The sequence below is a fragment of the Convolutriloba macropyga genome, chromosome 10, assembly GCF_964194025.1.
Source record: "Convolutriloba macropyga chromosome 10, txConMacr16.3, whole genome shotgun sequence".
NCBI lineage: Eukaryota > Metazoa > Xenacoelomorpha > Acoela > Convolutidae > Convolutriloba > Convolutriloba macropyga.
This window is the reverse complement of record NC_134477.1, coordinates 60,106,643-60,133,342: the sequence shown is the minus strand read 5'-3', so window position 1 is coordinate 60,133,342 and position 26,700 is coordinate 60,106,643. Positions and strand designations below refer to the sequence as shown.

General features: G+C 35.0%; 1 protein-coding gene across 1 annotated transcript in view; it reads left to right on the top strand.

The window, feature by feature from the left end:
• The window catches only part of LOC142348105 (uncharacterized), a 41,129-nt gene that overhangs the window by 2,460 nt on the left and 11,969 nt on the right, over positions 1–26,700 (top strand). Inside the window, exons 2-3 of the mRNA XM_075399270.1 lie at positions 16,269–16,483; positions 18,956–19,249. Of these exons, the coding sequence (XP_075255385.1) occupies positions 16,269–16,483; positions 18,956–19,249 (509 nt within the window). The remainder of the gene's footprint in view (positions 1–16,268; positions 16,484–18,955; positions 19,250–26,700) is intronic.

Here is a 26,700-nt window from a genome sequence, read left to right as displayed (position 1 = left end):
TGAGAATTCGTCTAACTGTACCTCTGGAAATTGTATCGTAGCAAGAAAAAGCGTTATGAGCCACACGAATTCGCTCCAGTGCGGTTTTGGGATCTTTCAAAACATCGGCAACTAACTTTTTTTCTGATTTTTTTGACAATTTGGGGTGCTCGATTTTTGGGCCTCGAAACTGTTGTCTTTCAGGTAACGGTTGTATGCATACTGTGCACTGGATCTTGATTTTAATTTGAGTTGCTTTTGTATTTTAGACCATGAAAATCCGACATCTCTTAGCGTAACAACTTGGCAAAAGGTATAAGAACAAAGCGGTTTAACCATCTTTTCTGTTTAAGCGGAGAAATTGAGATTGAAATTTCTCTTAAAACTTCTAAATTTCACACCTTTTTTCACGCCTTGTCGCAAGTCATGCTTATGAAGCACGAATCATGCTTTAAAAGCAGAAATCATGCTGTACGTAGCTTTTTGGTACCACTGTATTTAGTCAAAAATATAACTGAAATTCAATGGCTGAAATTGTGTTCGACAATAAGGATAGAATTTGATATCAGTAGTATATCGTGAGCAAAGCTGGGGGGGGGGGGGGGGGGGTAAAAGGAAGTACCTATGTATTAACATTAGGTATAGCCTCCTACCCTCCAATTTCCAAAGATGTACCTCCTCACAGCATGATACCCAAGCTGTTCACACGAAGGGGATTAGCAAGATAATCCGTCAATAATAATTTAGGATGACTCATTTACAGTTACGTACGACTTTTCAAAAATGTACCTCACAGCATGACACCCAAGCTGTTCACACGAAGGGGATTAGCAAGATAATCCTTCAATAATAATTTAGGATGACTCATTTACAGTTACGTACGACTTTTCAAAAATGCACCTCACAGCATGACACCAAGCTGTTCACACAAAGGGGGATTAGCTAGGTAATGTTTTAATATTAAAATAGATAGGATGACTCATTTACACTTATGTACAGCTTACGTGATTTTCAAAAATGTACCTCACAACACCCATTCCCATATTAACAAAAAAGTACAATTTTTTCTTTTTGATTTTTACAGATTTTTTTACAATTTTTTAAATCAATTTGTTTAAAATAGTGTTTCACTGTGTCGTTTTAAACTGAAGTTCCAATTTTCCGATTTCAGAAAAAGTTGTATTATTGTTTTGAAAATGTCTATTTCTTATTTTTTTTAGCCAATCACATAATCTGTCAGATCTGATTTTGGAATGTTGATGCTGAAAAACATTTACGATTCATTTTGTCTTTTGTCTTGGTTGAAGATAAGTAGCCTAAAAAAATGCAAAATACTCCAATTCTTCCTTTACTTCCTTCGACATCTTTTCTTTCTACTTTTCATTCAGATTTAGAATACGCTGCTATCACGGAGGCATCAATATTTAAAACGGTAGTAAACGATAACAATTTGGAATTATCTTTTGAGGTGGATTGCACTAGAGTAACAATTAAAACTCAGACAACTAGCTTGACACTTCCGAAGGATTTGTGGAGAACTTTAGAGGCAGCTAGACATCATGACCTCCACCTAGCCGAAGAAAAAGTCAACAATTCTTTGCTTTCTCTCCAAACTTATTTTCAAACCATTGAAAGAATTCGAAAAGAACAAGGGTTTCACCCGTTGAAAGACAGCAAAGGAATTGTTCCCGTACTCTCGTGACATAAATCACTACGGTGTTTGGTGGGTAGAAGACATGTTCTCCAAGCATGCTGACTCATTTTCTAAAAAACCAGAAGCCTTCAATCTGCCCGATTTCAAAGACCTTATTCTTCCTCCGATCCAGGAAACTGACAATGAAGAGACTCAATCATCTCATCAAAATATTCCTTTCTCGAACTATAAGTGTTCTCCAATAGAATAGTGAGATAACTCGCTTTTGTTCGATGCTAAATTCACCCTCACGTGACTAAATATAGAAAACTCATCTTTGGCATCACGTGATGTTACTAAAAATAGAAGTGACATAACTATTACGTCATGATGCACGCTCTATTTTCATTGGTTACGAATTATTTTATAACATCTCATTGGATACGAAGTTTATTTTTCGCTACTGTTCTCGTTCTTACTTAAATTTCATTGGTTCAAGATATCAAGCCCTTTCTTGAAGACAATTCATTCATTTGTTTCTTTCCACTCTCAATATTCAGTTACCTTGTATACCCAACTTTTCTACTTTAAAAACTCATTTTTACTTACTGATGGATCAAAGCTCAGTCTCACCTAATTCCCAAAAACAATTCTCCTTTCCCATCCGCAAACGAAATTACCAGGGAAAACCAGTTGTTCCCTCTCCACAGTTTGATTACCACAATAAGCATGTTTTCTCTATTTAAAGACATGAACGATAAAAAAGACAACACCGACTCAAAACCAAATGAGGAGCACGATGGAAGAAACAACTGTTGGTCCTTTCAAGAATACGGTAACCGGAAGTTTCAAATCAGCATCCCAGAGGAAACAATCAACACAAACTCTAACTTGACTCACTTGAAAGTGTTTCGCGAAAATGTGGAAACTGAATATATTCTGCATCAATTTCTGATGCTATCGGCCAGAGAATTGAAGCTTGTTATTGAAAAGATACCTGAGATGATAAAAGAAGCACTACTGTTCCAACCTACTGTAGGTACTGCGAAGCTGGTGATTGACGAAACTGTGTTCCAACCAACTGATGTTGAGGAAAAAGCAAAATTTGATGTGTTCTGGGAGGTGAGCGAGACTGCTCGACGGAAGGTGTGTGTGACTAGAATATTTTTCCAAGATGATCCGAATCGATGTTATTTCACAATCAAGCTGTTCACACGAGGGACTGAAAAGGACAGTTTTAGAAGGAAATGCTTTCTTTCGGTCAGAATTGGCGAGATGGAGAAACTACACAGAATGAGCGATGAAATTATTTCAGTGCTGAACAAAGTCAAAAACCAAAAAAGATCGCAAAGTGCATAAAAGTAATTGAAATTTTTTATATTGTATGTTGTGATGTTTGTATTTAATCACTTTTTAAAATTTAATGTTCCAGTACAGTTGCTTGATATGAACATTGAGGAAATTGTAGCGTTAGAGAAAGAAATCAGTAAACTTTTTGTTGGAAATACAAAACGCAAAAATTATTTTTTGGCTGTCTGTCGAAGCTTGGACAAAAGTGTAGATCTGGATAAAATCAACAGAGAAACCCGTTTGGGGGACTAATAGGAGTTGGCGACTCAAAGTTAGAAAAACTTCTCAATTGGTCAAAAGTTTTTCGATTACATGCTACATTTCATGATGCCGCAGGATACCTGAAAACAAATCTAAATATCGGCCCTGGATATTGTTATATGTTTCCATTTTTTAATTCTATATTAAATTTTTGTTTCTTGGTACATATGGCAGGTCTTGCATATTGTTGTTTTTTGAAAATGTCACCACGATTCCAATTTATCAAAGTGTGAAACATTATTTCCTAAAGACGAACAAAAATCAGTTGCTCTCTAATGACAGATCATCTCAATCACGAATCTGACTTTATTTTTGATAATAACAATCAAGAAAGACCTCCTTGGAAAATCTGTGGTCGCACTTGCTCTCGAACAGCTTTTTTGTCAATGTTTCAGTGCTTAGTTGTATTAGTACTGCTTCTGTTTTCAATTATTAATCTTATTTTTGCTAGAACTTGTGACGAACGAACAGTTTGGATTGCTATTCTTTCAAGTGCCGTTGGTTATATACTTCCTAATCCCAGAAAATAAAATGAACAAAATCATTTCAACAAACGAACGAATTTTGATGTATCTTGTTGGTCCTTCCGGATCTGGAAAAACTTTTTATCAGTGATATGCTACGAATGAAAACTTTTCAACCATCATTTGATCGAATTTTATACTTTTATAAGCACTTTCAGTCAATTTACGACACAATGATTCAATCAATTGCAGATATAGAATTCATTCAAGGAGTTGACTTTGATTTAATCGATAACTTACCCGCTGACGGTACTAAATATTTACTTATATTCGATGATTCATTAGACATTCTTTCCAAGTCGGAAAAATTCAACGGAATTGCGACAGCCGGTAGACATCGAAACCTAAATTGTGTATATATCAAGCATAATCTCTTCCACAAAAACAAAACTGGACGTGATGCCGAGCTGCAGACTACTCACATTGTTTTGTTCAAATCACCGAGAGATATGCAGCAGATTGATATATTGGGGAGACAGCTAGGTCTCGGAAGACAACTAAAACAGTGGTATGATGATGCAACACAAGAACAATATGGTCATCTTATGATTGATTTGAGACCATCTACACCTGATTTGTTGAGATAATGTTCAAATGTAACATCATTTCCCTCAGAATTCTTTGTACCGAACAGTCGTGCTCGTATTTCTGATATTAATGATAAACGCACAGAACTATTATACTCTGCAGCTCCTTCGCAATCTCAGCAAGAAATTTCAACCAGCTTTCCTTCTAAATTGTCCTAAAGAGTTCATCAGAGTGTATTGTAAACTTGATTGAAGGAAACCTCACACGAGTAAGAAAAAATCAGTTTGTTCGCTTCCAAAAACAACTTAGAAAGCTCACGTCAAAATCAACAACCCTCAATTCCAGAAGACTTATATTGGGCTCGAAAGCTGGAATAACAATTTTAAATTACATATATCAACCTTGTATGAACAAATTTTCAAATTTCTTTAATGAGTGAGGTTAAAAAAGTTTGTTCTTGTTCCAAAAGAACTGTGGGAGACCAGAAAAAGGAAATTACCGGAACCCTCCTGCGAGATCTATAAAAAGGAAGAAACTGTTTTTCCAGTTATCAAAAAAGCGAAAGAAGAAGTTCCGAAAAAACCGAGCGTCCACCTAAAGAACTTAAGACAGATCTGGAATTTCACTATAAGAACAGTCCCGAGACATTGAAAACTTTGAAAGAAATTTACGAAAACAAACGGTTGAAAGTTTCACTTTCCAATACAATTATTGTTGACAACGTTGACACTGGAGTTGATATAAAAACATTCCTTCATTCAATCAAATTGAAAAACGCTCCAGTTGATCCAAACTATTTCCTAATTCTTAAAGTTCTAAATCTGAGACCATATCTGGTTAATAACAACATTTTGAGGACACAGTATGGTTCAGACTGGTTCAATTAGAGTTTCAGATAGAATCAAATTTCAGAAGTTGTATAAAGGGAAGGGACCAACAGCTTTCGGTTCTATCAACAACCTAACAAAATCAAGTGGAATAAGTCGCGAGAAAGTTACAGAATTTTTACAATCAAAAGACTCTTATACGAAGTACAAAGGGATCAGAAGAAAATTTCCCCGGCTAAATGCGCATGCTCGCTATATTGATGAGATTTGGTGTTTGGATCTTGCACAAATGGATAAATCATCACAATGGAACCGAGGTATCAACATTTTACTCGTTAGTGTCGATGTTTTTTCTCGATTCTTGCGAGTAGAAGCATTACGAAGCAAAGGAGCAGAGGGTGTGAAAGCAGCTTTTATCAAAATGTGTTCGAAAAAGAACGAACTCTATTTCCCGAAAAAATTATGGCTAGATCAAGGAAAAGTTTTTCGGAGATATGGCCAATTTCTGCGAGGATTTGGGAGTCAAATATTATCACACTTATAGTGAAAAAGTAGCTTTTGGCGAGAGAGCTATACGGACCCTGAAAAATTTAATTTACCGCTACCTGGAGGAAAAGGACACATTATCTTACATCAAAGACCTGCAAATGTTTGTTGACATCATCAACTCTAGAATAAATCGAAGTATTGGTTTGGCAACCAAAAATGTAGTAAATGCTGACTTTTTGACTGTCATGTACAAGCAGATGAAACTACGAAAAAACAAGAAGCCTAATTTTAAAGTAGGTGATAAAGTTCGGTTGGTATTAGTAGGGCACAATTTTCAAAAAGGATATAAGCCTCACTATACACATGAAATTTTCCTAATTCGAAAAATAAACACTTTGGCTCCTTTCCCGACTTACTTTGTTGTTGATCAGAAAGGAGAAAACATTGATGGAATCTTTTACGAGCAAGAATTGTCAAAAGTTAAATAATCATTTTTCAATTAGTCGCGCTAGAAAATGGACGGTTACAATCTGCCTTATTTTAAAGGAGTTCCTCGTCAGAGAGGGCGTGGCTTTGGAGCCTTGGCTAGAACAGTCGCTAGAACAACTCCAATTCTCAAGAACAACCAATTCTCAAGAAATACGTTTTACCTGCAGCAAAAAAAATGGGACGAGATGTAATCGAGTCAGCCATTCTCGAAATTGGAGGTGTTTTATCAGGACAGACTTCAATTAAAAGAGCAGTAAAGAAGACTGCGAAATCAACAATACGAAAACAAGTTGTTGGTGGTATGAAAAAGAGGAAAAACACGAGACAAAGTATTGTTCGGCAAAACATTCGGAAAGACTTTCTGAAGAACCTTGACTAATCATTTTCCCAAACAAACGTCACAGAGTACAGTCAAACATCATGAATTCGTTTTATCTTGAATTAGTATCCAACGCTTCCTCTCAAGTTTATCCTCAAAATACAATGGCTTCGTTCACTAATTTTCTTCCCGACAAAATTGAACTGGATGGATCTTGGGAAGTAGCTTTAGTCGAAGTATCATATCCCGGTATATGTTATAACGTTGAAGGAGGATTGATGACCTTTCACTATGATGAGAAATTTAAGCATGTCTTTGCCATTCCACCAGCAGTTTTTAACTCTCTGGATGAATTTGTAAAGAGTCTTACAGATATTCCCAAAAAAGCACGACATCCCAAAAACTTAGATCCTCAATTTTCCATCAACATCGACAAAAAAGTCGAAGACTAACTTTTTGCAATAGAGAATCTCAAAATGTATCATTCAGCAAAAGTTTGGCTGCTAACTTGGGCGTTGAAGCTGACAAACCTGTTATGCCTTATTCGAAAAGATCATACAACACCAAGTCCTGGGCAATGGCAGATCTCCCTTTTGATATTACTGGAACACATACAGTTTTACTCTACTTGGATATAGTTGAACCCAATTCAGAAATGTCCTCTTCTACGCTCCTTTCCATTCAAACACCGAGAGTTCCATAATGATAAGATTAAGAGATCGCAAGTTCTGAGTTATCGCAGTTTCGAACACTTGAGATTCCATGAAGTAATCAAATCGAACTTCCACAGTATCCATGTAGAATTAAGAAACGCTGCTGGACAGCTTGTTCCCTTCTTTCCTATTGGTCAAGTTCAACTTACTTTTTTATTCCAGAAAAAATCTTGATCATTTCCTCAATTATCATTATAAAAAACGGTCGGCTAAAATGAATTCCTTGTCTCACTCTATGCTCGACTTTTTCGGGAAAGTTCCATTTTTAGACCCAATTCTTTGGTCCAATGAACAACAAATATTTTCAACAAATTCCTTAAACGAGTCATCAATCGAATTTCAATTGGAAACAGATCGTAATATTTTCACTGACTTGCGATCTACTCGATTATTCATCAGAGGAAGAGTTATTAAAGGAGATCGAACACGTTTAGATAACGCCGAAGAAACATTATTGGTAAACAATGCTCTTCATTCTCTTTTCTCTAATTGTGAAGTCTATCTAAACAATGAACAAGTTCACAGTGCCAATTCTCTTTATGCTCATCAAGCTTTTGTTTCTGCTGAGTTTTCAGGTACAAAAGGAACGAAGGAAAGCTTGTCTCAATGTCAAGGATATCGATACGAGATTGAGCCAAACGATTTTACAAAAAGAGCATTTACAGATACTGTTTTTCAAAAAGATAAAGATGAGTTTACTTTTTACGGTCCGTTGGCAATAGGTCTATTTGCTTGTGAAACTTTACTTCTCCCAAATGTCAACCTCAGACTGAAATTGATTTGGTCTTCTCCAGCGTTCTATATGATCGATACTGGTGGGCTGAACTCTGAGGCTATAATTTTGGAAGCTTGCCTTTTTACCAGACAGGTAGCAATCTCAGATAACTGGATGAGAAGTTTCAAAAGCAGACTGCTTCGAGAACCTGCCATATTTTACTATAATGAAGAACTTCCAAAGACGTTTATTTTTCCCGCTGGACAGAACCAGTTTATACAAGAAAATATATTTTCAAACAAACCAATTCGAATGATTGATATTGCTATGAATCTGAATAATGAGTTCAGTGGAACACACAACATGAATCCGTTCCATTTTCGTAAATTTGGTCTTCGGCTAGTGAAAATTGTGCGTGGGAATCAAACTATAGTCAACTTGAGAACAGAAAATCACGTGAGAGCTTATGCTGAAACAATGAAAGCACTCAAATTTGATGATGACGGTCCTAACATTCAATACAAGGATTTTGAAAACCATTTTCATTTATTTTTCGATCTTACTTCAACACAGGAGGCCAATGTCGAAATGCATTTTCCTGATGTAGTTGGAGCAGGAGTTCGTTTGGAGCTCTACTTTGCTAACAATTTGACCAATACTGTAGAATTATTTGTTAGTGGTGAACGTATAAGTTCAATTGCAATTGATAAGGAGGGATCAGTCACCAAAAATGGATAATCTACAACTCTTACATGTTGTCAACAGGTTCCCACACCGAAAGTTCAAATACCTCGGTTCCTTCCCTGCAGATCTTCGACCAAAAAATTTACCTACAAACACGTTTTGTATAATCAACACAGATCCATCTACTCAACCGGGCTCCCACTGGATTTTGCTTGCGAATAAGAATGGAAAGTTGTTCTACGGTGATTCGATGGGAGAAGTTTTGGACAAATATGGCATCAGGACAAAAGCAAACTTTGGTTCATTAGTACAGGAGAAACTCCAAGATTCAGAATTGTGTGGTTTATATGCTATTTATTTTGCACATGTGTTATTTTCCAAAGTCTCATTTCCAAAGTCTCATCTAAATCTAGATTTTAATATATTGAAGTTCTTTGCTGATGTTTTGTAAGTTTTGAAAACCAAAATCTTGAAATTTTTAAACAGTAATCCGTAAAATGTTGCAAATGGTTTTCAAAACTTTCTATTGAGGTTTTGTAATTTTGTATTTTATTATTTGTATGTGTATTTGTATCTAATTCAGTTATTTCAAAAAAAGGTCTTTTGTTGAAAAGAGATTTTGGTAGGAAAACTGTGAATTAAAAACAGAGGCGATATAAATATAAGACTAAGGAAAACGAGTTATAAATCTAAAGGAGTAGTGTGAATACCATCTTCACAGACTTTACGCTTGGGATAAAAATATGACAGTCCCACTTTCTTTAGTTCATAGGTACAAACTTTCTTGTTGTCAACAACTCTGAAGCCACGATTTGTTGAATAAACTCGCTCCTCATTGAAAAGAACTTTTCTCTACTTGTTTAGGGGCTCCTCAATGTTGTTCTTGTTGAGTCCTTTACTTGATAGTTTAACTGTGTCTGTTTCCTCATCGTAACAGCAGTACGTCTTTGAACAAAGAGCAATCATTTCAGAGCATCTAAATTCTTCCTTAAAAAGTCCAGGAGTTCTCTTGTCAAAGGCAGCATGTTTTCTGCAACATTCTCGTGGGAAGAAATTGCTGCTAGAGTTTGCTGCAAAGTTAGCATTGCAGTCGCTCTGTCTCATCCAGTACCGCACTGATCGCATTTCTGGTCGAATGATGTCTTCAATTTTTTCCTCACCAAGGGCCATGTAGAGACTGTCGGTATCCATATCAATGAGTTCGTACTTGTTCTTATCACAGAAAAGGGTGAAGAAGTTGTATTTAAGTTGTAACATGGTGAGTTTGGCGTACTGGAGGATAAAGAAGCCTACAATTATTGGTTCCTTATGCTCGATGCGTGTCTTGCTCATTTCTACCTCATATATCTGCGCTGGTAGCTCATTCATAGTCTTGAAAAACCTATTGTTAAAAAAATTTGTGCATTTTTTGTGATCCTTTCACGTACTTGGTATTCGTATGTCGACTACGTACTTGGTATTCGTATGTCGACTACGGTCCATGATCTGATATCCATACGAACTGTTTCCAATCAGCTTCATTGTCTCCGCAACGACTGTTGACTCCCTATTCTGGTCTCCTTCGCGGCGGGCATCGACAACATTCTGAACAAATGTCTCAAAGCAGCGTCGGGGAGTGTATTGAAGAAACCAAAAGACGTCTTTTAGGATCACACCTTTTTCTAGATAAAATAACAAAAGTGGTGTAATAACTGGTCCTCGTTCAAGCTTGAAACTGGAAATGAGCATTTTTCTGGGTCTGGATAGTAATTTGTTGCGTTCTGCAAACTCTTTCATATGGTCCCCAATATCATCTCGTCCCACTTCACAATTCTTGAAAATTGGAGGAAAATCTTCAAAGTAAGGATACATTTCCTCTGGGACTTCAAGACTACAATCGACGACACCAAACAGTTCTCCACGTTTAATTTTCTCAATGAGCGAGTTTTTGTTCATCGCTGGTTGGAATGGATAATTTGACTTGAGAAAGTCTTTAACCCCATTTGTGTTGTCTGTCCGCCATTTCTTCCATTGACACTCCCAGATCTCTTCAACATTCAACCCCAATCCCTTCAGGTACTCTCTTCTATCATTGTCACGTTCTCTTCGCTTCAATCCGCTTTCAATGTCCTCGAAGAGAAGCGGTTTTTCCTCTTGACACTGACAAAAGTGGAAGAAGCAACCCATTGCTTCAAAAACCGTGTTGCAATGACTACAAAACCCATCAACTAAATAAGGACCGAGCTTCTTTTGTTTCTTGTGTGAACTGGGTTTGTATTTTACAATTGGGTTGAACCTGTTGGAAGTAGTCCATGACCTGCTGTTCAAAGAAACTTCTCCAGTTCCTCTTCGGATGGAATTTTTCGGTTTCTTCATTGTACTCCCACTTAGTATAGGGTCCTGTTGGCATCTCTTTTGTCATGGAAAAAGGGTAAAGTTGACTTGCATCAATGCCTACTATAGATTTGCAAATATTTTCAGACTCTCTGATCTTTGTTTCCCCTACTTTTGCATAACGTGTAAAAATGATGGAGGGTCCCCCTGTTAACCACTTTCGAATGTAGTTGTCATAGTCTTTGTCCATTTCACAAAATGGGAAAAAAGCAGCATCTGTTGAGGAATGGAGAAACCTGTAGGCTAAATTAGGAAGAGTGAAACCCAATTTTAACATGTCTACTTGTCTTGAGTGGTAAAATCAATCATTTTTCTCATAGCTTCAAGTGTAGGTGCGACATCTTTGTTGTTGTACCACCTGACAAAGTCGCAAAACGTCTGTATTCTTTCTCGCTCCCAAATGTTTTGTAGCTCCAAATAATTTTCTTCATCATTTTGTGGAATTTTCTTGAGACGCATCTTCTTCCAAATTGCTTCCTCTTGCATTCCAGTGTTTTCCATTTGCAGGAATTTTTCATACTCGACCCCAAGTACGTTGTGGTTTTTCAGCTTGCTCCAGAAACTATCTATTGGAGGTAGCTGGGTCACATTCAACTTTTCAGCACTGTCAAACCACTCATATGGGAAGAATCCTTTTTCTTCACTAGCTCCATATGCTTTGAGGAAGTTATCCAGAGTTGTAGCTCCTCCCAGGAAGTTCAAAATGTCGAGAAATTGCAAGCCAAAAAAGTTCATTCCAATATATTTGTTCCCCATTCGAATCACTTTGGGATCAACGTTTCTTTCTATTACGAGATGATGCAGAAGATATTCTTTTATTAGGTTTAAATCATACCGAGAGCTGTTGAATCCGAAAACAGGTATGGTACTGTAATAATTTTCAAAATCTTGTCTCAATTTTGATATCACCCTGAGCTCACTTCTCAGTCTCCTAATTTCAAGATCTTCGTCTTCCTCCTCCTCGGGTTCAGCTTCGTTCTCAAATAAGTCTTCCGCTCCGGTGGGCACCTGCTTGTCTTTCACTGGAACCAGTTGTCGAAGAGCCCAATATTTTTCTTCCAATACCAGTACGAAATCATTGAGTTTCTCCCTCATTAGAAGCGTGCTCTTTTCCGCTATATGTGTTAAGTTGGAAACAAAATCACAGATTAGTTGAAGCGGATCTTCGTTGCAAATAAAAATTGGTTCGGAGATTAGATTCGAAGATATTGACACACTAATGGGGACATGTTTTCCTATCGAAGAAGTCAATTCTGTGTTTCTGAGTGCACTGTCGGGGACTGTTATTGACTCGAAATCGAATACGATAAGATTAGAAAACAATCTCAACTCGTGTGGAACATTAATGTTTACATCTTCCAAGCGCTCGAAAATAGTTTTTGATAACTGATAGGCCCCTGTTGGATATTTGTGTTGCGTGTTTTCGGAGCAGTTTTGCATGTGTCGCAAAAGGTTGAAGGATCTGTCGAAAAACTGATCGCATACGTAGCACCGGAACTTTTTGAGGAATTTGTTGATGTCTGCTGTCCAAAAGATATGGTTTTCATATCTCAGTAATGAAGTTGTCTTTATGCGTTTCATCGAGGAGCGACGAGTAAGTTCAGCAAACATTTCCGATTGATCGTCAAAAAAATTTAGTAGACTTGAATATTTCTGTCAACTAGTGCCTCAAGAACAGGAATATCGTCCTCATGTATTCCTGGAAAAGTTTCGTCATCTCTCCTTGTTGCTGAGAGAAACATCTGCATCAATTGCATTGTTTTTTGTTGTAAATGAACACTACCATACAAATCGTAAGCCAATGCACGGAACATACACAAGTTGTCTTGGTAGGGCTTTTTTCGCAATCAGAAACAAAACACTTGATGTAACCGTTCCTGAGCAAAATAGATGGAATATTTTGAGTGATACAGCCTAGAGGAACACCACTGAGGAGAAATACAAAGAAAGTGACATTTGTAACGCAATAAAACTTCCATTTTGTGTCTGGACGTTGATTAATTAGATTTGGTAAAATTTCATCTTCTCTCAGCTTTGATTTAATATAATTGAGATCTGAGTCATCAGCGAGAACCATAGGATTTAGGAATACGGGTTGTTAGGTTGTTATCTGCTGCGTAGTAGTAGCGAAACTCTTCAGGATTTTGCACACTCTGCAGCACGAATTCAAGGGAAATATTGATTTTAGCTGAAATGGGTAACTCGTTGTAGACACAATCCAACTTGTCGATCACTGTTCCTTTGGGTTAGAATTTCTGGGCATTTTCGCTGAAAATAACAAATAAAATGTTAGATTGGAACTGAGAAAGGAGGAGTAAAAACAATTGTTAAAATGAAAGTTGCGATGGAATGAAAATTTGTCAGAAGTTGGAATGATTATTGTACTCCACAGCACTCAATTCTGTAAATCAGAAAAATAAAACGGAAATGAAATGTCCTTTATCAAATATGACGTAATTATGACGACATAATGTCGTAATTGCGACGACAAAATGACGTAACTATGACGACATAATGACAAAATTGTGACGACAAAAGGACGTAATTATAAAGACATAAAGTTGTAATTGTGACGACATAATGACGTAATTGTGACGACATAATGACGTAATTGTGACGACAAAATGACGTAATTGTGACGACAAAATGCGTAATTATGACGAAAGAACTACGTAATTTTGACGACAAAATGACGTCATTTTGACGACACTATGACGTAATTGTGACAAGCTATGATGTTATTGTGATGCTATGATTAATTTTGACTATAAAATAGTGACTAATTGTCTAATCATGTGAGAATTTTATGATTTTCAATGGTTTTTTTAATTCAATAATTGGGTATATATTCCTTCTAAATATGTTTTAATAAAAGTAAACTTACCAGTTTCTTTTTTGATTTAAAGGTGAAATGAAGTGTTGTATTATCTACTATAGGGCGAATTTTTGACTGGCTAAAATGGTCCAGTTTAAATACAGGAACAACGGAAGATTTCTACTTAAATTTATTTGCTTACCCGCTTCAACACTGCAAGTGTTCAACTTGAAACTGGCAACAAGGAGAAAGAAACAAAGACTATCTGAAAAAAAGATAAATTAAACTATAATTTTGATCAACTGATTTTTAGAAGTTGTTTGAAATAATGAATGGGAGTAGTGGCTTGGGAATAGGAGTAGTGGCTTAATAAAAGCAAACTTACCAGTTTTTTCTGGACTTGGAAGCGATGTGAAGTGTTGCAATATCTACTATTTGGGGATATTTTGGCTGGCTAAAATGGTTCAGTTTAAATACAGGAGCAAAGGAAAATTTCTATTAGTTAAATTTGTTTGCTTACTTGCTTCAACACTGCAAGTGTTCAACTTGAAACTCTTCTTGCTGCAAGGAGAAACAAACAAAGACTATCTGAAAAAATGATAAATTAAACGAGAATTTTGACCAACTGATTTTTAGAAGTTGATTGAAATAATGAATAGGAGTAGTGGCTAATATATGAGCAAGCCAAACTAATTTGTTATTGAGGTATTATCTTGCTAATCCCTTTCGTGTGAACAGCTTGGGTATCATGCTGTGCAGAACATTTTTGAAAATCACGTAAGCCGTACATAACTGTGAGTCATCATATCTAATTTAATATTTAAACATTTTATAGCTAATCCCCTTCGTGTGAACAGCGTGGGTATCATGCTGTGAGGTACGTTTTTGGAAATTTACTTTATTAAAGTCTAAAATGGTAGGGGGTCAATGACCTTACTGATTTGTTGTTAAGACACTGTCTTGCTAATCCCTTTAGTGTGAACAGCTTGGGTGTCATGCTGTGAGGTACGTCTTTGGAAATTGGCATTAATAAAGTGTATTAAGGTTGGGGGTCAATAACCTTACTGATTTGTTGTTAAGGCACTATCTTGCTAATCCCCTTCGTGTGAACAGCTTAGATGTCACGCTGTGAGGTACGTCTTTGGAAATTTACATTAGTAAACTGTAATATGGTAGGGGGTCAATGACCTTACTGATTTGTTAATAAGACACTGTCTCGCTAATCCCTTTAGTGTGAACAGCTTGGGTGTCATGCTGTGAGGTACACTTTTGAAAATTTACATTATTAAAGTGCAATATGGTAGGGGGTCAATGGTCTTACTAATTTGTTGTTAAGGCACTGTCTTGCTAATCCCCTTCGTGTGAACAGCTTAGATGTCACGCTGTGAGGTACGTCTTTGGAAATTTACATTAGTAAACTGTAATATGGTAGGGGGTCAATGTCCTTACTAATTTGTTGTTAAGGCACTGTCTTGCTAATCCCCTTCGTGTGAACAGCTTGGGTGTCATGCTGTGAGGTGCATTTTTGAAAACTCGTACGTAACTGTAAATGAGTCATCCTAAATTATTATTGAAGGATTATCTTGCTAATCCCCTTCGTGTGAACAGCTTGGGTGTCATGCTGTGAGGAACATTTTTGAAAGGTCGTACGTAACTGTAAATGAGTCATCCTAAATTATTTTTGAAGGATTATCTTGCTAATCCCCTTCGTGTGAACAGCTTGGGTATCATGCTGTGAGGAGGTACATCTTTGGAAATTGGAGGGTAGGAGGCTATACCTAATGTTAATACATAGGTACTTCCTTTTACCCCCCCCCCCCAGCTTTGCTCACGATATACTACTGATATCTGACTATCATTTTTGAATGGCATTTTTTGTCCTGGTAGTCTTTTTTGGCTAGAGCGTCTCATTTGCGGTTATTTTCCGACAATCATAAGTTGATAAATTAGGATAATTAATTGTCGCAGTTTTTTGGGGCAACTGTTAGATTTTAAGACCAACGATGCTCAAATTTTGTTGCCTTTTTCATTTTTTGTGATCTGAATGCTTTCTCAGTCACAATTTTAAGAAGTTCAACTCAAGTGGCGGCAGTTTTCAATAAATCAGCTGAAAAGTGTGTCTAAATTAGTTAAATTTACCTCTTTAGTTTTGTCACTGGTCTATAATTTGTAGCCCGTACAAAACGTTCGAGCCTCCCTTTGGTTCGACAGTCTTGACTTTCCGTCTTCAAAAACGGGATGAATTGGTGTGAAGGCGGAGGGCAGTAAGTATCTGAACAGCTCTATTAGTAAGCTAAAAGTGTACGGTTCACCAAATCTGCTGTTACGCTTAGTAGACCCCCACTTACTTTTTACACCCCGCCAAGTTCGACTGGACTCCCGAAGTTTAATCTAGTTACAAGCAAAGCCAAACTCTCACTTTCGAGAGCAATTTGTCCGACTGTAGTCGACTTTTATTCTGTAACTAGGTGTAACTATTGATACCAAAATTAGGAAATTTCTCGCTGCTATTCTTCGTCAAACTGTAAACCGTGTTTTTCGAAAGTACGTGAGCCTCGAATTGATTTAGCAAGCGCAGTGGCACCGGGCAATCCTGTTAGTGGTGGCGGTGGAAGTAATAACCCAGCTGAGCAGCCCCTGAGTCAGCTGGCTAATCTGGCTAACAACCCTGGATTGCAGAACCAGATGGGCAAATTAGTACAGCAGCAACAACAACAAAATGTTGCAGTATCTGTTCATCAATCAACTCAGCCTCATCAAGCTATGGGTGTTGGGAATCAACAGGTACTACTAAGTTGTATCATGAATCTCGTCATGAGAAAATTTGCGTCCGAAATTGTTCAGTTTTTCACGTTTCTCCGTAATGTTAGATGGGTAAAGAAATGACGCTTTTCAGGGTTCATTGACTTCTTTCACGAGCCACTAGTCTATTTTATGTCTGCTTTTTTGGCTACAAGTTTTGGTAATACAAACTTAAATACCCAAAATCATGCTAATTTTTGCTCTTTTTTTTCAAGTTTTTTGAATTTTTTTTTAATTTTTCAATCATTATGGGTCAATGAAACGATCATGAAGTGGGTCGATGGCTCAATAAATAGTATTTAGAGACAATGAATTGATTGTGAGAATATAAATATCAATAATTTTAGTGACTTTTCATTATAACTTGCCAATTTTTTTTTCAGTTTTTGTAAAATTTGTTGTCATTTTTTGATTTGTTCGATCTTTTTAAGTCAATGAAAGTTTTTGATGGCTGGAATTGGGTGACTGATTAGTATTAAGAAACATTGAAAAGTTTTTGAGGATATTATTATCAATAAATTTAGGGACTTTTCATTATAACTTGCCAATTTTTTTCAGTTTAGAAAAATTTGTTGCCATTTCTTGAGTTATTCGATGTTTAGGGGTCAATGAGACTTTTTTGTGGCTTAAACTTGGTTTACTTATTATTATTTAGAGACATTGAAATGATTTTGAAGATATTAATATCAGTAAGTTTAGCGACATTTCTTTAGAACTTGCAATTTTTTTAGTTTTTGAGAAATTTGTCGTCATTTTTTTGAGTTATTCGATGTTTATAAGTCAATGAAAGTTATTTTATGGCTGGACTTGGGTGACTGATTAGTATTAAGAGGCATTGAAAAGATTTTGAGGATATTAATATTAGTAAATTTAACGACTTTTCATTATATTTTGACAATTTTTTTCAGTTGTTGTGAAATTTGTTGTCATTTTCGGAGTTATTCTATCTTTAGGGGTCAATAAAACTTTTTATGGCTAAAACTTGGGTTACTGATTAGTATCTAGAGACATTTTATTGTTTTTGAGGATATTAATAACAGTAAGTTTAGGGATTTTTTTCTATACTGTGCCAAATTTTTTCAATTTATGTGAAATTTGTTGTCATTTTCTTGAGTTATTCGATCTTTATAAGTCAATGAAAGCTATTTTATGGCTGGACTTGGGTGACTGATTAGTATTAAGAGGTATTGAAAAGATTTTGAGGATATTAATATCAGTAAATTTAACGACTTTTCATTATATTTTGACAATTTTTTTTCAGTTGTGAAATTTGTTGTCATTTTCGGAGTTATTCTATCTTTAGGGGTCAATGAAACTTTTTATGGCTAAAACTTGGGTTACTGATTAGTATCTAGAGACATTTTATTAGTTTTGAGGATATTAATATCAATTAGTTTAGGGATTTTTTCTATACTGTGCCAAATTTTTTCAATTTATGTGAAATTTGTTGTCATTTTTTGAGTTATTCGATATTTAGGGTTCAATGAAAATTTTTTGGCTAAAACTTGGTTTAATGATTCGTATCTGGAGACATTGAAATGATTTTGAGAATATTAATATCTGTATACTTAGCGACTTTTTATTATAACTTGCCAATTTTTTTCAGTTTTTTAAAAATTTTGTCATTTTTTGAGTTATTCAATCTTTTGGGGTAAATTGGAGTCAAATATGACTTCCAGAAAGAACTATTTGAAAGACTTTATTATTTAAATAAATAAAGACTGAAAATACTCTTCCCTGATTAGATAAAAAGGGAATAATATATTTTCCTTTTTATCCTTTAGATGTTTACCCAGTTACCCCCTCTTCTCAGAGGAGAAAGTTATTTAGTCAGTACCAGTTAACCACCTGATATAATAATAAAGTATATTTCTCTCTCTCTCTACTCCGCTCTTGTTTAGTATTGGGATAAATTAGGATAATTAATTGTCGCAGTTTTTTGGGGCAACTGTTAGATTTTAAGACCAACGATGCTCAAATTTTGTTGCCTTTTTCATTTTTTGTGATCTGAATGCTTTCTCAGTCACAATTTTAAGAAGTTCAACTCAAGTGGCGGCAGTTTTCAATAAATCAGCTGAAAAGTATGTCTAAATTAGTTAAATTTACCTCTAGTTTTGTCACTGGTCTATAATTTGTAGCCCGTACAAAACGTTCGAGCCTCCCTTTGGTTCGACAGTCTTGACTTTCCGTCTTCAAAAACGGGATGAATTGGTGTGAAGGCGGAGGGCAGTAAGTATCTGAACAGCTCTATTAGTAAGCTAAAAGTGTACGGTTCACCAAATCTGCTGTTACGCTTAGTAGACCCCCACTTACTTTTTACACCCCGCCAAGTTCGACTGGACTCCCGAAGTTTAATCTAGTTACAAGCAAAGCCAAACTCTCACTTTCGAGAGCAATTTGTCCGACTGTAGTCGACTTTTATTCTGTAACTAGGTCGATTGATACCAAAATTAGGAAATTTCTCGCTGCTATTCTTCGTCAAACTGTAAACCGTGTTTTTCGAAAGTACGTCGTAAGCCTCGAATTGATTTAGCAAGCGCAGTGGCACCGGGCAATCCTGTTAGTGGTGGCGGTGGAAGTAATAACCCAGCTGAGCAGCCCCTGAGTCAGCTGGCTAATCTGGCTAACAACCCTGGATTGCAGAACCAGATGGGCAAATTAGTACAGCAACAACAACAACAAAATGTTGCAGTATCTGTTCATCAATCAACTCAGCCTCATCAAGCTATGGGTGTTGGGAATCAACAGGTACCACTAAGTTGTATCATGAGTCTCGTCATGAGAAAATTTGTTTGGTTGAAATTTGCGGTATAACAGTATAAATTTAGATACTTTTCTCTTGAGCCATTACGACTCAAAGATGAGTATTGGTGGAGCGTCTTATTTGTTCGATAACTTTGTTGGAGTACATTTGAAACAGGAAATGACGCAAGTGAAAACTGAGTGCTGAGGTCAATTGACTGATAATTTTGAAGAGCATAGAAAAGAGTGAATTTCAGTTCATACCTTATTTTTTAATTATGAAAGTTTTCAAATTTTGCAAAAACTCATAATTCGAAAATATTTGTTTTACCTGAGACAGTTTCAAAGCAGTTTCTGTCTCAGCTTATTTTCTCTTCGAAATGGTCACTTGCCTCCTTGCAAGGTTTTTAGGGCGTTTTCTTGGTATTTTGGTACGCGTTCTGCGATAAATGTTCCTTTTTAATAGCCGCACAGCGATAGCTGGGGCTATTATTGGCCTTCTCTTGGTTTTTTACAATTCAAAGAATTTGAATTTTATTGGTGCGCTGTTTTTTTTAAGATCTGTTCACGCTTTTTTCGGCTTTTTCACGTCAGTGAGAAGTCAAATTAGAGTGGTGATTTTGGTCACACTGAAATAGTAACGGGAGCGAAAAATCGAGTAGGTTTTAGGCGTGACTTTTTTTCAAAATACCTTCATAAAAAGTGGAGTGAGAAATTGGTGTTTGAACAATTTGACTAATTCTGATGACTTTTTAGCTTTCAAACGGGATAAACTGGTAAAGCTCGGCGGTCATTAAGTTTTGTTAGAAGCCTTATAGCAGTCTTTCATGTGCTTAGGGTGTTGAACCTGCTAGGAAGGCCTAAATTCAAGGTGAAAAGGTCATTTCTGTCAGTTTTTGCGTCCGAAATTGTTCAGTTTTTCACGTTTTTTCGTAATGTTAGATGGGTAAAGAAATGACGCTTTTCAGGGTTCATTGACTTCTTTCACGAGCCACTAGTCTATTTTATGTCTGCTTTTTTGGCTACAAGTTTTGGTAATACAAACTTAAATACCCAAAATCATGCTAATTTTTGCTTTTTTTCAAGTTTTTTTATTTTTTTTAAAATTTTTCAATCATTATGGGTCTATGAAACGATCATGAAGTGGGTCGATGGCTCAATAAATAGTATTTAGAGACAATGAATTGATTGTGAGAATATAAATATCAATAATTTTAGTGACTTTTCATTATAACTTGCCAATTTTTTTTCAGTTTTTGTAAAATTTGTTGTCATTTTTTGATTTATTCGATCTTTATAAGTCAATGAATGTTTTTGACGGCTGGAATTGGGTGACTGATTAGTATTAAGAAACATTGAAAAGATTTTGAGGATATTAATATCAATAAATTTAGGGACTTTTCATTATAACTTGCCAATTTTTTTCAGTTTAGAAAAATTTGTTGCCATTTTTTGAGTTATTCGATGTTTAGGTGTCATTGAGATTTTTTTGTGGCTTAAACTTGGTTTGCTTATTATTATTTAGAGACATTGAAATGATTTTGAAGATATTAATATCAGTAAGTTTAGCGACATTTCTTTAGAACTTGCAATTTTTTTAGTTTTTGAGAAATTTGTTGTCATTTTTTTGAGTTATTCGATCTTTATAAGTCAATGAAAGTTATTTTATGGCTGGACTTGGGTGACTGATTAGTATTAAGAGGCATTGAAAAGATTTTAAGGATGCTAATATCAGTAAATTAAACGACTTTTCATTATATTTTGACAATTTTTTTCAGTTGTTGTGAAATTTGTTGTCATTTTCGGAGTTATTCTATCTTTAGGGGTCAATAAAACTTTTTATGGCTAAAACTTGGGTTACTGATTAGTATATAGAGACATTTTATTGATTTTGAGGATATTAATATCAGTAAGTTCAGGAATTTTTTTCTATACTGTGCCAAATTTTTTCAATTTATGTGAAATTTGTTGTCATTTTTTGAGTTATTCGATCTTTATAAGTCAATGAAAGTTATTTTATGGCTGGACTTGGGTGACTGATTAGTATTAAGAGGCATTGAAAAGATTTTAAGGATGCTAATATCAGTAAATTAAACGACTTTTCATTATATTTTGACAATTTTTTTCAGTTGTTGTGAAATTTGTTGTCATTTTCGGAGTTATTCTATCTTTAGGGGTCAATAAAACTTTTTATGGCTAAAACTTGGGTTACTGATTAGTATCTAGAGACATTTTATTGATTTTGAGGATATTAATAACAGTAAGTTTAGGGATTTTTTTCTATACTGTGCCAAATTTTTTCAATTTATGTGAAATTTGTTGTCATTTTTTGAGTTATTCGATCTTTATAAGTCAATGAAAGCTATTTTTTGGCTGGACTTGGGTGACTGATTAGTATTAAAAGATATTGAAAAGATTTTGAGGATATTAATATCAGTAAATTTAACGACTTTTCATTATATTTTGACAATTTTTTTCAGTTGTTGTGAAATTTGTTGTCATTTTCGGAGTTATTCTATCTTTAGGGGTCAATAAAACTTTTTATGGCTAAAACTTGGGTTACTGATTAGTATCTAGAGACATTTTATTGATTTTGAGGATATTAATAACAGTAAGTTTAGGGATTTTCTATACTGTGCCAAATTTTTTCAATTTATGTGAAATTTGTTGTCATTTTTTGAGTTATTCGATCTTTAGGGGTCAATGAAACTTTTTATGGCTAAAACTTGGGTTACTGATTAGTATATAGAGACATTTTATTGATTTTGAGGATATTAATATCAGTAAGTTCAGGAATTTTTTTCTATACTGTGCCAAATTTTTTCAATTTATGTGAAATTTGTTGTCATTTTTTGAGTTATTCGATCTTTATAAGTCAATGAAGGCTATTTTATGGCTGGACTTGGGTGACTGATTAGTATTAAAAGGTATTGAAAAGATTTTGAGGATATTAACATCAGTAAATTTAACGACTTTTCATTATATTTTGACAATTTTTTTCAGTTGTTGTGAAATTTGTTGTCATTTTCGGAGTTATTCTATCTTTAGGGGTCAATAAAACTTTTTATGGCTAAAACTTGGGTTACTGATTAGTATCTAGAGACATTATTTTGATTTTGAGGATATTAATAACAGTAAGTTTAGGGATTTTTTTCTATACTGTGCCAAATTTTTTCAATTTATGTGAAATTTGTTGTCATTTTTTGAGTTATTCGATCTTTAGGGGTCAATGAAACTTTTTATGGCTAAAACTTGGGTTACTGATTAGTATATAGAGACATTTTATTGATTTTGAGGATATTAATATCAGTAAGTTCAGGAATTTTTTTCTATACTGTGCCAAATTTTTTCAATTTATGTGAAATTTGTTGTCATTTTTTGAGTTATTCGATCTTTATAAGTCAATGAAAGCTATTTTATGGCTGGACTTGGGTGACTGATTAGTATTAAAAGGTATTGAAAATATTTTGAGGATATTAATATCAGTAAATTTAACGACTTTTCATTATATTTTGACAATTTTTTTCAGTTGTGAAATTTGTTGTCATTTTCGGAGTTATTCTATCTTTAGGGGTCAATGAAATTTTTTATGGCTAAAACTTGGGTTACTGATTAGTATCTAGAGACATTTTATTGATTTTGAGGATATTAATAACAATAAGTTTAGGGATTTTTTCTATACTGTGCCAAATTTTTTCAATTTAGGTGAAATTTGTTGTCATTTTTTGAGTTATTCGATATTTAGGGTTCAATGAAAATTTTATGGCTAAAACTTGGTTTAATGATTCGTATCTGGAGACATTGAAATGATTTTGAGAATATTAATATCTGTATACTTAGCGACTTTTTATTATAACTTGCCAATTTTTTTCAGTTTTTTAAAAATTTATTGTCATTTTTTGAGTTATTCAATATTTGGGGTAAATGAAACTTTATGACTTTGCTTTGTGAGTGTCATTAGTATTTAGAGAAGGCGAAATGTTTTTGAGGATGTTAGTATTAGTGGAATCAGCGACTTTTTAATTGGACTCAAACGAAGTTTGTAGCAATTGTATTAGTCCTGTCGGTCTTTTTTTATGCGATTTTTCGCTTGACCGATTTTGCGTCTGACGCTTTTGACTTTTCGTCCTCAAAAAAGGGATAAACAGGTAGCGCCCAGCGGGCATTAAGTGCTCTTAGAGCCTTTCAGCTCTGTTTCACAGCTCAAACTGTTTTGGAGACTTATTCTTATGGTGTGAAGGGCGGTTCTTAGAGGTTGAGACACCCCCCCCCCCCCCCCCTATTACCTCCACCCCCCACCGCGCTGTTGCCCCCCCCAACCCAGTGTTGCCCCCAATCAGCCCCCGGTGCACAACCCCCCCCACCCCGTGGCTAGCTACTGACGAAGCCAACCGCTCGCCGGTCGTTTGAGAGCAATTCGCCCGACGCTAGTCGGTTATGTTCAACTTAATTTGGCAATTTTTTTTGCGTTTTTTGTCAAGTTTGTTGTCCTATATTGATTTTTTTTTATCTTTTGAGGTCAATGAAACTTTTGTGGCTTAAAAGCAGTTACTGGATCATACCTCGAGTTAAATAAATTGTTCTGATGACACTAATACCATGAAGTTTAGCAACTCTAAAATAAATTACGCATTTTCAATTTTTTGAAAATGTCATTTTAAATGTTTCGTCCTCCATGGGCGAATGAAAATTTTAAGGGCGTTCAAATGGGTAACTGAATAATTTGCAGAGACAATGAAATGTTTTGGTATCACGAATTATAGCAACTTTTCATCGTTTATTTTTTTGGGTTTTTTTTTTAAATTTGTTGATCTTTAAAGGCCAATGAAACTTATGGCGTAAACAAAAGTAACTACAAGATATAGTTATCAAGAATTAGAATTTGTTGGTATTGTATTTCATCAATTCTATTATTTCATATTTTTCAGTATTTCTTCAATTTTTTTTCATGTTTTCAATTTTTTTTTGTTTTCAAGTTTTTTTTAAAAAATTTAGAGGCCAATGAAACCTATTAGGGCTTTAATTCATATTACTGATTGTTATAGTCGCCACAAAAAACTTTTATAGCGTGTGCTTTTGTTGATGGGTATATTTAAATGGTTAAAATTTGGCTTCAGGAATTTAGCTTCAAGAATTTTTAGCAATACCAAATTTTTTGGTTTTGTTTAATTTTTTGAGACTCTGTTAGGCTGTCATTGTTCAATTGGTCTGCTGGTCAGGTAGAGTAGTTTTTCAGTCCATTCTTTGGGTTGTATTTCAGGACTTGTCCTGCTATGTTTTTTTATTTCGTCGCGATTTTTGTTACGACCATATGACGTCACAACCACTTCAAATCTGCTTTTTGTTCATTCGTTCATGCAATTTTGTCTGAAGTGCGTGCGTGACGTCATTTTTGCTCTTAGTGGAGCGAGTTTTTTGTTCATTCGCATGATTTAATTTTTGGTCACACTTTTATTTACTTTAATTCAAAGAGATGAGGTCAAATGGGTTTGTGTCACTCTAAATGAAGGTTATTAGAGAGCAGCTAATAGAGGCATCAAAAACTTATACAGATCTTTAATCAAAATAGAATATATCAATCTTCAATGAAAAGACGAATTTTTTGGTCTGTCTTTTTTACTGTTTTTTAGACTGCAGATCTACGAAGCTATTGCGGCTATTTTCTGGCAATCTGCCAGCTATGTTTTAACTTTTATGTTATTAAGAGCTAGAGTGGGTTTGTTAATTTTTTTGGTAATATTTTTAATAGCCGCCCTCATCTCGGCTGGCTATACTACTAACGCTATTTTTCACAATCAAAATATTTTGATTCTATTGGTGCGCTGTCTTTTATATAAAGATCTGTTCACTTTTTTCGGCTTTTGATGTCAATGTGAAGTCAAATAATAGTGGTAATTTTGTTCACACTGAAGTAGTAATGGGAGCCAGAAAACCAGTTAGAGCGTGATATGTTTTATGACTAGCTTGGAATGACAATTGTTGTTTGAATAACTTTACGGCTTCTGAGAGGGATTTTTTTCAAATGCGGCAATTGTGCTTCTGTTTTCCGTGTTTCGTCTCTTAACTGGTATTCATATAAGACAATTGTGTTCAAATTGCGCCTTTTAGCATATGCTCTTATTTGTCAACAGGCAGCTAATGGTTTTTTAAACTTCGACATTACTTTTTACAGCTTTGACGCTAGTGGTCATAATATATTAGCGAATAGTTGATTTTGTGGTCCTCCTTGTTTTCTTATCATTTTGAATCATTATTTACAGGGCTCCTTGGTTGCCATTTAGGCATAAACGGGCCTTATTAATGGTTCGAGTTCTTTGTTAGTGGTTTTCATAGATTCGAGATTTTTTGTTGTATTTTTTGTTGTCTAATCTTACTAGGGACAGGTCTTATCGGTTGCTAAGAATGCTTAAGTTATTCAATTTAATCGTTTCAGTTCATAACTCTGGCTTTTGACGATTTTTACGTTGTTCATATAAAAAAATGGTTAATTTTTGCTACCATTTGTCGAACGTTTCGTTGTGTTATTACTTAATATCATTAATGACAGTTCTCGTGGATTGGTAATGAGGATTTAATTAATCGTAATAGCTTTTTTAGTTCATAGCTTGTGTTTTCACCCGAATTGTTTTAGCCTGTTCTTGGGGTTTTGTGGAAATTGATTGTATTTTATAGTTTATAATTCTATCATTGATAACAAGTTTCATCAGCTAACTATGGGAAATAAAGGAATCTATTTAGTCGCTTGAGTTCGTAGCAATTGTTTTTGATTTTGACAATTTCTCAAAAAATGTTGAATTTTCGTTCTTAGATGCTTTGTCGTCTTCCTCGTGGTCTGCTCGCTTTTTCTTAAAAAAGCTCTTCGGACTTCAAGTGCGACAAATTTTTCGTCAATTTTTTGGATCCAATTTTCTATTCACTGAGATTCCGTTTGTTTTCGAAATATTTAAATGAATTTGTGAATCTCACTTTGTAGTTATATTGTCCATTTTTCAGCCATTAGCTGCTAAAATATTTTAAATAACATCTCAAGTTTTATGGTATGCTTTAATTAAAAATTCTGCCTGGTAGTTATGCGGTTTTTCTTTAATTAATGCAACTGACTTGCAAAAAATGTTCTATTTAATGTCAAAGTTTTGGCCTCTTTGCGTTGTCTGTCATTGCATCCCATGCGGTTGATGTATTGTGTTCTCATTCTAAAGTTGCGTAGAGCCATGTGTTTTTATTTTAGTAATGTTTTTTATTAGTGACTTTAAAAAAACTCGGTCTTGTTTTGATTTTTTGTTCGTTTTTGTGCACATAGGATTATTGGCTTTGTTGTTTTATTTAGATGCTGCTGTAAAAATGTTATTTGTCAGGTCATTATTTAATTCTTCTCTTTGGATTTTAATTGAAGACACATCCTGCTGTTTTTCGCAATCCAAAGTATTTGGATTGTATTGATGTGCTGTTATTTTTTC